Source organism: Dama dama, chromosome 10 (genome assembly GCF_033118175.1).
Source record: "Dama dama isolate Ldn47 chromosome 10, ASM3311817v1, whole genome shotgun sequence".
Classification (NCBI taxonomy): domain Eukaryota; kingdom Metazoa; phylum Chordata; class Mammalia; order Artiodactyla; family Cervidae; genus Dama; species Dama dama.
Window position 1 is genome coordinate 28,735,727 of NC_083690.1, and position 16,562 is coordinate 28,752,288.

Here is a 16,562-nt window from a genome sequence, read left to right on the forward strand (position 1 = left end):
ATGATTTTATTGAGATATAATTCACATATATAATTCCTTCATTTAAAGTATATAATTGAATGGACTTTAGTATATTCATGTATATGTTCAACCATCATTATGACCAATTTCAGAATATTTTCATCACCTCAAAAAGAAACCCTGTGTGCCTTTTAGTTATCTATCCTTCTGCCCCTCCCAGTTGGCCCTAAGCCACCACTAATTTATTTTTTTTCTCCAGATTTAGCTAATCTGGATGTTTTATATAAAATATGTAATATATGATATTTTGCCTCTCAATGTTTTTAAGTTAAATATGTTTAACTATAATTCTGCTTCATACCAAAATTCATCAGAATCAGTATTTTTCAAGATTAGTAGAACATTAGATTGGCAAACCCATAAGTTTATTTTGTCCTCCCTTCCTGAAGAAAAGCCCAGAGACTTTTAAAAAACATATATTTATTTACTTATTTGGCTGTGCCAAGTCTTAGTTGCAACATGCAGAATCTTAGATCTTATTGAAGCATGCAGGTCTTTTAGTAGAAGCATTTAGGACCTAGTTCCCTGAACAGGGATTGAGCCTGGGTCCCCTGCATTGGGAGCGCAGAGTCCTAGCCACTGGAGCACCAGGGAATTCCCTTTTGTCTTTTTTAAATGAAATGTCTGTAACCATTATCCTGTTCCTGTTTTGGGAAACAGCATATTTTAGTAGCAGATAATTTATTTCTAGAATTTTTTAAAAGGCTATTTTTTTCAATATATATTTGATCGCTTTGGGTCTTAATCGTGGCATGTGTGATCTTCACTGAGGCACGTGGGGATCTTTTGTTGCAGCAGGTGGGCTCAGTAGTTGTGGCTCAGTATTTGCCCTGAGGCATGTGGGATCTTACTTCCCTGGCTAAAGATCAAAGCCACATCCCCTTCAATGGAAGGCAGATTCTTAACCACTGAACCACCACAGAAGTCCTCTTATTTTTTTAATTTTTATGTATGAACTCATTTAATCCTTACCACAATCACAGGTTCATGGATAGGGAGGAGTTTTGCCCCAGGATGGGTCATACTCAAAATCTCATTCAGACCCATTTTAAATGATGAGATTTGGGACTTCTGAACTGACGAGATTTAGATGAAATTTTGAACTTGAGCTGATGCTGTAATGAGTTGAGACTTTGGGGGATCTTGGGATGGAGGGAATGCACATTGCATGTGGGACAGACATAAATCTTTGAGAGCCAGACAGAATGTAGTAAGCTGATTAATAATCCCTGGAACTTGCAACTGGTACTTAATAATCCCTGGTACTTAACATGATAAAAAGTGAAGATGTGATTAAGTTAAGGATATTGAGACAAGATTATCTTGGTTTATTCAGGTGGTTCTAATGTAATCACAAGGGTCCTTATAAAAAAGCAGAAAGGTCAGTCAAAAGATATGACAATGCAAATGAATCTGTCTATGAAACAAAAATAGAATCAGGAACATAGAGAATAGACTGGTGGCTGCCAAGGGGAAAGGAGAGGTTTGGGTTGAGAATTTGGGATTAGCAGATGCAAACTGGTATATGTCGAATCAATAAAGCAATAAAGTCCTACTGTATAGTATGGGGAACTATATTCAATATCCAGTGATAAATCATAATGGAAAATAATATGAAAAGGAATGTATATATATGTTGTATATATAGATATACAGTCACTTTGCTGTACACAAAGTATACACAACTATTAACACAAAATTAACACAACACTGTAATTCAACTATCTTTGTTTAGTTGCTAAGTCATGTCTGACTCTTTGCGACCCCATGGACTGTTGCCTTCCAGGCTCCTCTGTCCGTGGGATTTCCCAGGCAAGAATACTGGAGTGGGTTGACATTTCTTCCTCCAGGGGATCTTCCCCTCCTTGGGATCAAATTGGCATCTCCTGCATTGGCAGGGATTCTTTACCACTGTGCCATATGTCAATAAAAATTAATAAATAACAATATGACAGTGGAAGCAGTCGCTCAGTTGTGTCCGACTCTTTGTGACCCAGTGGACTGTAGCCCACCAGGCTCCTCTATCCATGGGATTCTCCAGGCAAGAGTGAGTTGCCATGTCCTCTTCCAGAGTATTTTCTCAACCCAGGGATCAAACCCACATCTCCTACACTGGCAGGTGGATTCTTTACCACTGAGCCACCTGGGAAGCCCATTATAGGATATGACAAGTTACCAAATATATAGTTTCCTGTACTATAAAACAAATCCTTCTTGTTTATCCACAGATCAGCATTTCTGACTCTTAAGTGTGCACAGGAGTCACCTGGGTAGTTTGTTAAACTGCAGATTCTGAGTCAGCAGATCAGGGCAGGCCCGGGTGAGGATGTTGATGGTCTGCTGCAGCTTTGTGTAACAAGATTAAGATCAGTCAGTCAGTCAGTCAGTTCAGTCACTCAGTCTGTCCGACTCTTTGCGACCCCATGAATCACAGCACGCCAGGCCTCCCTCTCCATCACCAACTCTTGGAGTTTACTCAAACTCATGTCCATCAAGTCGGTGACGCCATCCAGCCATCTCATCCTCTGATCAGTGCCTCTCAAACCTGAGCACACATCAGGATTACCTGAAGCACTTGTTAAAACAGATTGCTGGACCCCACCCGGAATGATTCAGTAGGTCTTGCTGGGGATTTCTCAGGTGACTCAGTGGTAAAGACTTTCCTGCCAAGCAGGAGACGTGAGTTCAATCCCTGGGTCAGGAAGATCCTCTGCAGAAGGAAATGGCAACCCACTCCAGTATTCTTGCCTGGGAAATCTCATGGACAGAAGAGCCTGGCAGGCTACAGTTCATGGGGTCACAAAAGAGACACAATTTAGCGACTGAAGAACAACAGGTCTTGGTGGGGACTGAAAATTTGATTTTTAACAAGTTTGAAGATGATGATGATAATAGTCAGGAACCCCAGCTTTGAGAAACACTGCTCTAGAAGATGCTGTGACCCATAGCTTTGACCCTTTTGGGAATTTGGTGTAGTGTTCCCCAGTGCCAGGGTTTTTGTTCTTTAATTTACAAAATCCTTTTGTTGCTCCCAGACTCACTTGGAGGACTTATTCATACTTTGTGTTTAGCTTATCTTTGTTGTTAAGAAATGTCTGAAATTTATGTTTTATTATCAGGATTTTGGTGAGATTTGTGTATTAATAGAAGAGGTCTCTGCATCTCTGCTGGCTCTGGGGACCGCTGTTATCGAACACTGACCATGTGCCAGACCTCATCTCAGGCTCTTTGCAGCCTCAACGTGACCATCCTTTCCCTTGACCATAGCATGGGCAGACCCCTCGGGCACCACCTGTCTGTGGGCCTCACCTCAAGGTCAGTGCTTGTGAATTTGTACATTACTCTCCAGGGTGGAGAAAGCGTCGTCTTCACCCATGCATGGGGCTCACCTAGTGCCAGGCATCACTCACTATCCGGATGACCAACTTTGCTACCAGACAGCGCATTCCCTTTAAGAAGGTTACAGGGCACCCTGCAGTGCTGCCTGATGGCCCAGGGAAGGGCTGCGTTAACCCAGAGGAGAATGGGAGCAGGGGAGCCTAGGGAGGGCCCCAGAAGGAAGGGGGATGGACAGGGGCTGACTGGGTGAGCCAAGCCCATCAGGTCCCCCCACGGATCCAAGGAGGCCTGTGCTGCCTAGACACCCAAGGCTGGAAATCACTGTGAGGCCCTGCGGTGACGGGGGCGGGGCCTGTGCAGGGGCGGTGACAGAGGCGGGGCCTTCGCAGGGATGGTGAGGGGGCGGGGCCTTCGCAGGGATGGTGAGGGCGGGGACTGCGCAGGGCGGAGGAGGCGCCGGTGAGACCCCGTTGGGCCTTCCGCATGCGTGACTCAATCTATGTCACCCGGTTCTTCTACCTCCCTGATGGCCTCTACTGTGCTCTCAACAGACCCCCACCCGCCAGAGCTCACCACTAAGACAGACAGGCTGGGCCGGAAACACACACAGCCTCCTCTAGGACCCACTTTATTTGGGAGAGGCGTGGGGAGGGCTTTAGGCCTGTTGTGCCCGGAGGAGAGCTCGCAGCTGGCCGATCTGCCAGTCGACACTGGAGCGCGCGGTGCCCCCCAGGGCCTCGTACTGCTCCACGCTGTGTCCGTAGTCCCACACGTGGTTCACGTCTCCCGAGAACAGGGGGCTGAGGGGGAAGGAGGAGGTGGGCCAGGACCTCTCGGCCAACCCAGTCTCAGGGGGCCTGGGCTTGCCTCCCAGCAGATGGGGGGAAAGACAGGAAGGGGGGCGCACCTGATGGTCTGCAGCTCCTGCAGTGACAGCTGATTGAGGGCGACCCCCTTGGTCTCGGCCATGAACACGGCTTTCCCGGAGGCCTCGTGGGCCTGGCGGAATGGCATCTGGGAGAACCAGGTAGGAGGGCGGTGCTGACGCAACTTTCTCCACCCCTTGTTCTGTTGGGGTGCTGGTGCCCCCATGGCCCCCCCAACCCCGGCCTGGGAAACATCCCTGTCCCCTGGCCCCTCCACACTCACCCCTTTGCGGACCAGGTAGTAGGCGAGGTCAGTGGCCAGCATGTCAGGACTCAGAGCCCGTCCCATGTTATCACGGTGAATCTGGGGACAGCAGGCCAAGCCAGCAGTGAAGCTGGGGGCCCTGGGTTCTAGAACTGCCCGCTCCAGGCCCATCCTGCTCAGTCAGGATGTCCCCTGCCTTGGGCAGACCCCCTCTCACCCACCCTGTCCTGCTCTCTGCTTGAGCCACCATTTCCTAACTATTGATAAGTGTTAGCTGATCTTTAGAATGCATCAGAATCACCTGGAGGATTGATTAGACTATAGATTGTGTGGCCTATCCCAGAGCCTGTGATTCAGCGGCTGTGCAGGGGGGCCTCGGATTGCAGGTCTGTCAAGCTCTCAGGTGATGCTGATACTGCTGGTTCTGGGACCACACTTTGAGAACCACTACTTTAGAGACATACCCTGAACTATATTTAGAAATGAAATCATATGAGGGGGATTTGCTTAAAAATAATGGTGGACGAGGTAGTGGGTAAAGATAGTTGAGTCGAGAATGGCCATGAGCTGACTGTTGTTTAAGTGGAATGCTGTTACTATGTAGGGGTGTGTGCATGTGTGCATGCTCAGTTGTGTCCAACTCTTTGTGACCCTTTGGACTGTAGCCTGCCAGGCTCCTCTGTCCATGGGATTTCCCAGGCAAGAACACTGGGGCGGGTTGCCGTTTCCTCCTCCAGGTGATCTTCCCAACCCAGGGATCCAAGCCAGGTCTCCTGCATTAGCAGGCGGATTCTTTTACCGCTGTGCCATTGGGGAAGCCCAAGGGTCATCATACATCCTCTCCACTGTTGTAGGTTGAATTCTCCCATAGTAAGTGGTTAAAAAAGAAATCTGGTCAGGTCAGTTGAGGGGGCTTCTTGGATCTAACCCACTTCCATTCTCCTGCAGCAGCTTAAGTGTGTCTCTTCACTGTTCCCAGGGTAGGACCAAGCACATACCCCCTCCCTCTGCCCCATGTCTTCCGGACCCACCCACCCCTGCCTTCTCTCAAGATCACCCTCCTGGCACACCACCCCCAAGTTTAAGAGCCTCGGGGAGAAGAGGTGTGTCTTGCCTGCAAGGTAGAGATGACGCCAGTGGCCACTTGGAGGACGGCACTCATAGTGTCGGACACTTCAAACACGGCTTCCTTGTCCTCCTGGGAGACACGTGGCAGGAAGTAAGGGCCCAGGAGCTAGGTCCCCATGGAGGCACCCCACTGCCTCCCACTAGGAACACACAGCACCTCATAACCCCGCACTGAGGGAGAGAGAGCTCTCAGGGTGGTCAAGGGCTGGGTGTACCCAAGGAGAGGTGGCAATTCTGTGGTGCCCCTGCCCGGATGAGCCAGGACCCCGAGAACTGGTGTGTGAGGTAGAACAGGTGGGTCCCAAACCTGTAAGTCCTTGTTGTAGGTGCTCGGAAGTCCCTTAAGTGTCATCAGGAGCCCAGCACACTGTGGGGAGAGGGAGGACTTCGGAGCCTGTCTGGGAAGTTCCCTCTGGACCCTCGGGTCAGTGCTGAGGCCATGCCCCCTTCCCTGCCTGGCTCACCCGCCCAAACACTCGCCCCGCCTTGCTCCGGATCAGCTCCAGGCTATCTGGGTTTTTCTTCTGGGGCATCAGGCTGCTTCCGGTGCTGGAGACAGAGATGTTGGGGCTGAAGGGGCTCCCACGCCACTTGGCTGGTCTGCTTGGCAGCTCTGCCTGGGGCGGGGGTAGGGAGGAAGCCAGCCCTGCAGGGGGTGCAGAGCTGGGTGAGGGCGGGCACAGCCTCACCTGTAGGCATCTGAGAGCTGCACGAAGTTGAATTCCTTGGTGCCATAGAGGATGAGATCCTCAGCCATCCTGCTGAGGTGGGTCATGCACAGTGAAGCCCAGAACAGGAACTCGGCTTGTGAGAGAAAAGCGAGAGCAAGCTGTCTGCTCACCAGGCCTGTCTTGCTGCTCACCCAGCCTGGAGAGGCTCCAGGTGGGCCATACGGGGGTGGCAGGAAGCATGGACTGCAGCCCAGAAGGCTCCTCTGTCCATAGGATTTCCCAGGTAAGAATACTGGAGTGGATTGCCATTTCCTCCTCCAGGGAGTCTTCCCGACCTAGGGATCGAACCCGAATCTCCTGCTTGGCTTCCAGGACTCACCCACAAAGTCTCGCTCACTGGTGGCATCCATGCTGTTGAGAGTTATGGCCTCAAAGTCCAGTTCTGAGCAAGATGGGAAAGGGAAGGCAATAGGGCTGGGCTGGAGGCCTGGGAGGGGACTTCTCCCTTCCCTGAACCAGGTTGCCCAGCCACCTCCCCCTGGACACCTTCCCAGGGAGGCAGAGTAGGGAGGGGCAGGAGTTGGGGAGGTCTCTTGTACAGGCTCCAGGAGGGAGGCAGGAGTCCTGAGTCTCCCCGGCACCACGCGCCCCTAGCATGGCCTCCCCAGGCCTCTCTAGCCTCATGTCCACAGAAACAGACCAGAGCCTCACCCAGACCCCTGCCCTCTCTAGGTGTGTGTCTGTGTGACCTGGCAGGTGCTGAGGGTTGTCTCCCAGGAAAGGAGGGGCAGGGTGCCTCACCTGCTCGGAGCAGCTCCCGGTCCACACCCAGGGGGTTGCCTGCAATCGCCCCGCTGCAGAGTGGGGTAGGGTACTGAGTGACCAGCGCTCCCGCAGGCGGGCCCTGGCCGTACACACACACACATGCATGCTGAGTGCTGGCTGCCAGGGCCAGAGCCTGGTCAGCTTGGGAGCCAGACACCTGTCCCCTCAGGTGGGGAAACAAAGTTGGCTGGCTCTCCAGAGAGCCCTGGCTTTTCTCTGACACACTTGTTGTCCTCATCTTAGAGCTGAGGTCCCCTTCCCACCCTGGACAGGGAGGCTGATCGCCTGGCTTCCTGTCTGCCTCTGTCCTTCCTGGCTCCTCCTCTTCTGCTGAACCCCTAGGACTATGCTAACTAGGTGGCAGGAACCCCACCCCACTCTCAGAGCACTGGACCCTGCTCACCTCCCCAGGGGCAGGACATTGATCCGCTTCCGCACCTCCAGCAGCCTTTCAGAGTCTCTGGTCAGAGCCACGGCATGGCTGTGGAAGGCCAGGAGGCCAGAGGGTCAGGGTAGCCTGGCCTGGCCCCTCCCCTCTGCCACACCCCCTCATCACATCCTCCATCATGCATCTCCATCATGACCCCTCTGACCTCAGGATCCAGTGGCTCCAGCGGATGGGCTGAGCCCTTTGCAGGTGTGTGTACCCTGGGAAGAGGACATCACGTTCCCTGCAGGGAAAAGCAAGGACAGGGTGTCTGAGGGGCTCTCAAGATTCAGATGAGGCCTGCCTGTCACACTTGGGACCCTGCAGGCCTGGGCCCCTCTCGGGAACAGCAGGGCAGGCTCGCCAAGGATCTGCCTGTTCGAGGGACCGGGTGACCTCCCGAAGACAAACATGGTGTCAGCGAAGGTTGGGAAGCAGGCAGTGTGCTGGGTCGTGGCTATGGGGCCTCCAGGGGGTGAGTGTAGGACCAGATGTAGATCACACCTTCAGCTCCCGCCTCTGCACCTTGGCAGTAGATCTGGGCAGGGGCCAGGGCAGGGAGGAAGGTGCACGGTCGGCACCACTGGCAGTGAGAGGCTGAGTCTGTGAGCATGAGAGGAGCCCTGGAGGAGCCCAGAAAAGCTGGGAGCACTTTATCATCGGCTGCACAGTAGCAGAGGTGCTGCGGGTGATGGTTCTGGTTTGTTAAAACTAACGACTTTATTGAGATATAGTTAATATACCAATCACCCCAAGAAAGAAACCCTCACTCATCAGCAGTCACTCCCTGTTCTCCCGACACCTGTCTCCCACAGGATGACATTTTTGGGTCCCTGTTTTCCCCTAGTTGTGAAGTCAGTGAAACCAGGGTCACCGGGAGTTGGGACAAGGAAGGCTCAACCCCGTCTCTGACACAAGTAGACTCTTCTCAGCAGTCATGTCAGCTTTGGGATGAGGTCAGTGGGAGGCAGCCCTCAGCTCTGTCCTTTGCCTGCTTTGCTGGGCAGAGACAGGGGACCTGAGGTGCAGGCAGCTGAGAAGGGACTCTGGCGCCCCAGCAAGCCAGTCCCTTCCTCAGGCTTCAGGGCACCTGCCTGGTGCCTTAGCCTCCAGCCTGTGAATCCACAAAGGGTGAGCTCTCCTGCCTATCGAGCTGGGCCAGCTCGGGGTAGGCGATGCTGAAAGAAATGGCCCTCTGCTGGCTGCTCTGCCTCACTTGGCCCAGGAGTTCTGGGGCTCCCAGTAACCCAGAGCCTGGCCCCCCTGCCCTCTTCACCCCCACCACTTAGGTCTGGCATTCGGGCTGCCCATCTTGGGGGAGCAGAGACCTTGGCTGCCCTCCTGGCCCTCTCTGCCACCTGGTGACCCCGGGACTCACGCCTCTGCCCGATCCACCATGGTTCTGATGAGTTCGCAGAGGAGGGCTGAGAGCGTGGAGCAATTCTGCCGCATCCACAGCCTGAGGTCAGTGACCACCTGTGGGGAGGAGGAGCTGGCACTCAGGGACTCGGCCCTAATTCTGCTCCCTGGAACCCCAAGGTTGGGAAGGCCCCGGGTGGGGGGTCAGGGAGGTGGCGGCACCTGGTCATTCCGACTTCGTCCCGTGTGCAGCTTCCCCGCGGTTTCACCAATGAGCTCCTGGGGGTGGAGGAAGGCATGCAGTTGGGGTCTGCCTGCTGACAGCCCAGTGGGGTTAGCCCAGGCAGCTGCACTTCCTCCCTGGCCTGTGACCCTCCCTCCCTGGCCTGGGGTCCCCCAGATCTGCCCAGTCTCTGCCATGTCTGCTGATGCCTCCTGCTCTGAGGTCCCAGTGATGAAGCGAACAGAATGGTGGTGTTTATGCTCCAAGTGGCCCCAGGCAAGGCAGAGAGGGGAGGGGTAGGGGATGAGACAGTGGGTGTCGCACCTTCAGACGTCGCTCATTGGCCGTATGGATGTCCTCATCATTGGGGTTTAGTTTGAAGGTGCCCTGAGCCCACTCCTCAGCTACCTGCAGAGATGGAAGCAACACAGTGGGTCAGGAGGGTGGGCATCGGCAGCTGAGTCCTGGCAGCACTCCTCCCTTGGGAGCATCTCAGGTCCAGAACACCTTTCTCAGGAGCCACAGGAGCACAGGGGCATTGAGGGATGAAGAGAGACGGTCAGTGCTGCACGTGGTTGAAGGGCACCTCTCTAGGCACCTGATCACTACCAGCAGAGATCCCTAGCCTGTCATCTCAGGATGTTACTGCAGCCTGTACTCAGGGATTTGGTGAAAGCCTGGGTCCATGGCAAGGGGTGAGGGGCATGCTCTGGGGTGGGCCTGGGGGTGTGGAGAGTACCTTGTCCAGGCCATGGAGTATCTGGTCCATCTCGGCTTTGGTGAGGAGCCCCGCCTTCTCCAGGCCCCGGCTGTAGGCTTTGCTGCCTTGCACGTCCACCTCCCAGAGGTGCCGGTCGTACGTGATGGATGAGTTGAACTTCTCCATGATGGGGTCCACTGAGCCGACAAACCGGCCACCCCATAGCTTCCCGCTCTGGCCAGAAGGGCAGAAGCGATTAATCTTCTCCCGCCTTGAGAACAATGCCTCCCACAAAGAGCCCTCAGGAGAGTTACCCAGTCTGATGGCAGTGGGAGCTAGTGGGCAGGGTTATTCTCACTGGACAGATAAGGAAACTGAGGCTCAGAGAGGGTCAGGAACTTGCCCAGAGTCACTCAGGGGGTGAATGTGGGAACATGACTGGACACTGAAGTTAGGGTTCTTTCCCATCATGGCGCACTGCTCTGGGGAGATGGTGGCAGGCACCCTGAGACCACAGCCAAACTTCTGGGACCCTGACTGCCAGTGACCAAAGTGAGAAGTCACTCTAGAATCCAGCTCTGATGTATCAGGGACAGTGACAGTTATACCGGGTAACATACATCACATTCTCACTGTGTACCAGGCACCGTTCTCGTTGCTTGGCACACACCAACCACAACTGTGCGAAGTGGGTACCCATCCTGTCCTCCTACAGAGAGGGAAAACTGAGGCCCAGAGAAGCTCTGTAATTTGTCCTTGCTGAGCATGGCAGAGCCAGGACTGCAGCCCTGCAACCGGAAGTCAGAGCCCTGCTCTAAACCCCACACTCACTCCACCTGTGCCTCTCGGCTGGCTCTGCTGTTCTGAACATTCGCTGCAGGGACAGGTAAGGAGGCACCCAAGGGGCTCCATCAGTCTCCAGTGAGCTGTATCTCCCTCCCACGCCTGGGGAGGGACCTAAGGTCCCAACCCCACCTTACCTCTGGATGGCACCCCCCAATACACCCATTATCACTGGCCTTATAGCTGACCTGAGTCCCAGGAGTCAAGGGTAGAGGGATGGGGCAGAAAGCGTAGGCCAGGACATGGGACAGATTGGGGAGAGGGTGCAGAACCCCTGAGGGGCACACCCCAGTTTGCCAAGGATGGGAGCAGAGTGGTCCGGGGTGGAAGGGGGCATGTTACTTCACTGGCATCTTTTCTGTTGCGGGGGTGGTTTACAGTGGCCACTGAGGACATATGTTCTCCTCTGTCCCCCTGCAATGTCCCAGACTTCTGTTAGCCACCTAACCAGAGGCCTTTATGTAACCTCTCTAATGTCAGTGTTGCCCCTCTACACAATAGGAATAATAATAGTATTTATCTGGTGGGGTTGTTGTGAGTTTTCAATTAGATTAAGCTAATTGCATACACAGCACAGTGCCTGGTACTCAGTAAATTCTAGATATTACTGAGGGAGGGGCCGAGGACTACCAGGGGTTAGGGTGTGCCTTAGCTCCACTCCTGTTCTCTGCATGTCCCCCTGGACCCTCCACGACCACCCCAGGCTGGGAGCTGATGCTTCAGTGCCCAGCAACATCAGCTGCCAGAGGACTCTGCCCTGCAGATGCAGTCTCTGCCCTCCCTGTGAGCTGGACCCGCCCCTCGCCCTTATGCTGCCCAGCCAAGCCCAGATTTCCAGCAAAGCACCACGTGGGGCCCCAGTCCTCACCACTGGGGCCTGAGGGCCTCGCCCAGCCATTCAGGATGCAGAGCCAGGCTGCCCTTCAGCTAGGCGTCACCTGGCATCCCCTCCCCAGCAGGCCCCTGGACTCCCTTCATGGGTTGTTAGTAATAACAGCTATTTAACAACTGGGGCTGCAGCCAAACCAATTAGTGCCAACCCACAGGACAGCCTGGGGCAAGCAGAGGTCACCCAGCGCCCTGGTCTCCTGAAGGCAGCCCATTCTGCAGTGGAGCTTGGGTCCAAGCTCCTACCCTGCTGGCAGGCGTAAAAGGACTCCAGGGGGATGTCAGAGAGAGATGCCACCACCTGTACACCGAGGGAGGGGTGAGGTGACAGGAGAGGGCACTCCTGTGAACCAGGGCACAGTTGGGCCAGAAGGATGTGAGGGGTGAGGGGGCAGGGACGTTGGTTGGCTGAGATGAAAGAGCAACAGCTATTGTTATTATTTTTAATTTTGCCATGCATGCAGCTAGTGGGATCTTAGTTCCCTCAACCAGGGATTGAACCCTAGCCCTCAGCAGTGAAAGCTGGGAGTCCTAACCACTGGACTGCCAGGGAATTCCCAGCAATAGTCAATTTAGAACACAAAGGAAATACCAGTGTTATCCCTCTTAATGTCATTAGCCACAGTTTATTAACACCTACAATTGCTTGGCCCTGTGCTAAGCATTTCCAGATGCCGTTATACCCTCTATGAAGTTATCCCTATTTTACAAATAAGGAAATATGCTCAGGGCGGTTGAGTGACTGCTTCAGAAACCAAGTCTGTTTGGCTGCCATGACCCAGAAGCTAGCAGGGCAGACAGTCTTAACCCATTTATTCAGTAAACAAACCGGCCCACAGAGGAAGTGACTTGCCAGTTAATGGGTGCCAGGGGGGTCTGGAACCCACACCTTGCGCTTCCCAGGCCCAGGGTTCCCTTCTCGGCATCAAGCAAACAGCCCCTTTTACCAGAAAGTTTCAAAGCAATGACCTCACCATCTGGTACCTCACAGAGGAAGCAGACAGCTAATATTCTCCCCATCAGCCAGGTAAATCGAGGCCCAAGGAAAGGGATCTGTGCCCCAGACTCCTGCCACTCGGTCAGGGAGAGAACCCAGGAGTCCTCTGGCTCTGAGGGGGAGAGGCCAGTGGCACCGGAGCCACAGGGCACACGATTCCCTGCCTCCTGGCTCTTAACAAACACAAGAGTGCGGTGGCCTCGGCTGCGCGGGGACAGCTGCTAAGGCCGGGGAGGGGCGCAGGACGGGAGGGGTGGGCGGGGGGAGGGGTGAGTGGGAGGGAAGAAAGCAGTGAAGACGTGGGGAGGCTGAGTGAGTGGGAGGCACCTTTCCCCGCCAGGCCCAGAGCGCTGTCAGGTCAGGTGAGGTCAGAGCCGCTTTCCGCAGGAGTGCGCTTGATGGGTTTGCCACACAGGCTGGGGAGGGGTGAGGGACGGGGGAGAGCAGATGGCGGTGGGGACACCGAGAAGAAGGGACAAAATTCTCTTCCGGGCTCTGGCAGGTGCGCCAGGGAGTACCCACTGCCTGGAGCCAAAGAGGACAGTACCCCAAGGCGGCAGGCGCAGGTCACGCCCCGGCTGGCTCCCAGGGCGCCCCTCGTCCCCATTTGGAGGCTTGGAGGACGGGCGCCCCCGAGGGCCCTCTCACCTCCGATGCCATGTTGGGCGGTTCCTTGTCCTCCGGGAGCCTAGGTCCTCCGGGTCTAAAAAACAAGGCGGGACTGACGACCTCCTAGGCCACCGGGCGGGGTCCCCCGGGCAGGTCCGGCACCGGGTTGGGGCACCGCGCCTGCGGAGGGCAGTCGGTGGAGGAGGCGGACGTGGGCAGCGCACAGCGCGCTCTCCCGGGTCGTCTGCGTCCTCCGCTCCCGCCCGTCCGGCCAGTCCGGCCGCCGCACACTTACGCCGCCCAGGCGCGCCGCGAGTCTCTTGCCCAGCCACTGGGCTGGGCTTTTCTGGCTGGGAAATCGTCAACAGCGGCCCGGCGCTGTCCCCGCCCCCATCGGCGGGCTCACCAATCCCAGGCTGTCCCGCCAGGTGGGCGTTGCCTCCTCCCTCCAATCCTGGTTGTGGGCGGAACCGTCTCCGGAGCGGATTTGGGCTGAGCGGCCCCAGTGAGAGCGTAAGGGACTGGGAGGGTCGGGCCTGGGCGATGGTGCTCTAGGCTGCAGACTGTTCCGGGCCCTGGAGGGAGATCCCGGATAGGGGTAGAGGTAAAGACTCTGGGCCGCGCCTGGCGGGCTCACTGGACTTGGAAGGTGAAAAGCCACGCCCAATTCTTCATTCATTCAACAAACTCGTACTCAGCACCTCCTATGTGGTAGGTACTGTTTATTAGACACTGAAGAAAAAGAAATGAGCATAAGAAATGATGCTTGCCTCAAGAAGTTCATAACAAAGCATGGACAAGCTGTGCAGCGGGGCAGCGCAGTGGGGCGTTTATCTTGGAGTATTCAGGAAAGATTTCCTTGACATTAATTATTCAACAGAAATGATAGCCTGGGTTCTAGGGATTAGGGGGCCTCGAACTTCTGCTCTGGAAGTTCTACATTCTGGAGGAGATGTCCTCTGAGTTGGGTCTTGGAAGATGAGAGTTAGTTGTTCAGTCGCGAAATCTGACTCTTTGGGACCCCGTGGACTGCAACACTCCGGACTGCAGCACTCCTCTGCCTCCACTATCTCCCGGAGTTTGCTCAAATTCCTGTTCATAGAGTCGTTAGCTCAGCGAAAAGGGGAGGGGTTAGAACATTCCCTTTAGGGGATGGGCAGCCTGGGCAAAGTTCTGGAGGCCAGAGGCCAGAAAGTAAAAGATCTGCTTGGAGAACAGGAAACCATTAGAGTGGCTATAACAAAGGGTTGGGGCTTGAGGATGGGGGTGGGGAGGAGAAGTGGGAAGTAGGTTGGGGCAAGTTTGTAAACGGCCTTGAAAGTCAACTGAGAAGGTTTGGACCAATAGCTGGAATACCTCGTGGGTTGAAGATTTTTAGCCCTCACTAAAGTGTGGGATTACTTGGAGTTCCTAGAATGCATAAAGCTGTTGCAAGGTTTCCTAAATGCTCTTCCCTATGCCTGGAAAACCCTTCCCTCCCTGTCTTGCTACTCTCATCCATCAATATTGCAGCCAGTGTTGGAAAGACTCCCCACTGATCTAGATGCCTAGCTCTGGGCTCCTGTATGCTCCCAGGAAAAGAGGGAGACTGGGAGGGAAAGGACACATTCTTAGATCATGACATCTCTGGAGCATCTGCAGAAATCCAAAGCTCTGGCTCCCGCCTGAGGGAAGAAAAGGTTAAGGAAGAAATTTGGAGATAGCTGGAAGCATTGCCAGTATATAAATAGAACAACAAACAAAATGACAATGATAGCTAATACTTCTTGACTTCTAATTGTCTAATACTTCTTGACTTCTAATTGTGTCCCAGGCTCTATCTATGCTGAACATATTTTATAGTGATTATGTACTTAGATCCTCACAACCACCCTCTATGGTCAATGCTATAATTATTCCCATTCTGCTGATGAGAATACTGAGACTGGGAGTCACAAAACACTCAGCTAGGAAGTAGCAGAGCTGAGAATGACCTTCAGGAGTATGACCACAAAGCCTGTGTTCTGTGCAGGCAGCATCCATCTGGGGAGCCTTGACCCCAAGCAAATCTGTGTTCATTTTTTTTTGCCAGCTGGGTGGTCCAGGACTGTTCAGACAATGAATCATACCTATTTTCAGCTGAGAGCTGAGTGCTATATGGAATTTACCGTCCTTGGGAGAGTGAAAACTTTGTCTGATCTCTCTCCCCTGAAATGTCCACATTGGTACAGCAAAAGGGTCTGGAAGAATTTAGTGTAGAACAGGGAGAAATCCCTAATGTTGGCAGGAGACAGGCGGGGTTGGAGTTGACCAGAGAAGAGTGAGAATCCTGGCTCGGACACTTCCTGACCACTCTGTGAGCTTCACTGTCCTCTCTGTGAGTCGGGCCGATCATAGTGCTTAATTCTCAGAAATTCCTGAGAGAAGTGAATGAGACTGTCAGGCGAGTGTATGCTCCTCGGTTCTTTGTCTCGTCACAACAAAGATTTGGAGTGACGGACATTAAAGCCCCTTGGAGGGTCACAGCTCTCGGAGGACAGACTGTGTTATAGCTCTTAAATAAATCAGTGTTACAGCTCTATTTATTTAGATGATAGCAGGAAAATCCATCTTCGAGGAATGAGGGCACGTCAATTCAAAGACGGGAAGAGAAGAGAGCCCCATCGTGTGGGAGAGAGAGAGAGAGAAGAGGGCTTTGGCTCTTCTTTTTATATGTTTTTTTTTTGTTCCCCCTGGGTCTGTCCTATGCAAATTGGGCTTAGGCAGGAGCGTTGTTTGTTTTACCTGAGGTTCTCACTCAAGTCCTCGGACGTTCCTTTGTTCTATTTTCGCGGGCTTTCCCTTCCAGGTCTTTTAGCCACCGCCATTTTGGACTCCTTTTCCCTATTCTAACTACCTAACAAGAGCATGCTAACACCATACCTGGTATGGTAACACCTACATATATACCTAATGATAGGTATCTAATGATATGTACCTAACACCTGGTACATATCCTGAAGGAGATTTAGTGAGGATTTGATGAATGTACAGTTGTGAAAGGCTCAGATCAGCTCTCTGGCAGCTTGTAAATCTGGCAGCTAGCAAATCTTAGTATTCTAGACTCTCCCTGGGTGACTTCACTTTAAAGGCTTCAATTTCTACTCAAACCTTCAATAACTCTATCTCTGATTTTCTTCTGAGCTCTAAACCTGAATGCTTTAATATTCAACAGGATATTTCTCCTTGGAGGACATACATGAAGCTTAGCTCATGTTCTGGCCCTTTGTATATCCAGTACTTAATACCTCTGCCTAAAAAGTGAGTTCTTAAGAAAATAAAACAAAAACTATTTTCTAGGGTAACGTGCTTTGGCGGCGGGGGGAGAGAACATAGGCAGCCTCAAGTTAGGAATGTTGCAGGGAGGCTCTGAGTGGGGACAG

General features: G+C 53.4%; 2 protein-coding genes across 5 annotated transcripts in view; one reads left to right on the top strand and one right to left on the bottom strand.

The window, feature by feature from the left end:
* The window catches only part of CRCP (CGRP receptor component), a 95,542-nt gene that overhangs the window by 39,844 nt on the left and 39,136 nt on the right, over window positions 1-16,562 (top strand). For all 3 annotated transcript variants that reach the window (XR_009694458.1, XM_061153341.1, XM_061153342.1), the window contains one exon: window positions 3,141-3,336. Coding sequence is in view for 2 of the 3 variants with exons in the window: in XM_061153341.1 (XP_061009324.1) it covers window positions 3,224-3,336 (113 nt within the window). In the remaining variant the exon portion in view is untranslated. The remainder of the gene's footprint in view (window positions 1-3,140; window positions 3,337-16,562) is intronic.
* ASL (argininosuccinate lyase) lies at window positions 3,973-13,540 on the bottom strand. 2 transcript variants are annotated; one of them, XM_061153340.1, is made up of 17 exons: window positions 13,457-13,540; window positions 13,201-13,255; window positions 9,864-10,058; window positions 9,449-9,532; window positions 9,124-9,180; window positions 8,921-9,018; window positions 7,709-7,786; window positions 7,519-7,596; window positions 7,092-7,144; window positions 6,670-6,732; window positions 6,309-6,423; window positions 6,084-6,168; window positions 5,927-5,986; window positions 5,606-5,689; window positions 4,510-4,590; window positions 4,268-4,374; window positions 3,973-4,160 (listed from the first exon to the last, which is right to left on the bottom strand). In XM_061153340.1, the coding sequence occupies exons 2-17, from the start codon at window positions 13,210-13,212 to the stop codon at window positions 4,016-4,018; spliced, it is 1,395 nt and encodes a 464-aa protein (XP_061009323.1). In that variant the 5' UTR covers window positions 13,213-13,255; window positions 13,457-13,540; the 3' UTR covers window positions 3,973-4,015. The 2 variants fall into 2 exon arrangements, with proteins under 2 accessions (XP_061009323.1, XP_061009322.1); XM_061153339.1 differs by having other exon boundaries at window positions 5,927-6,004.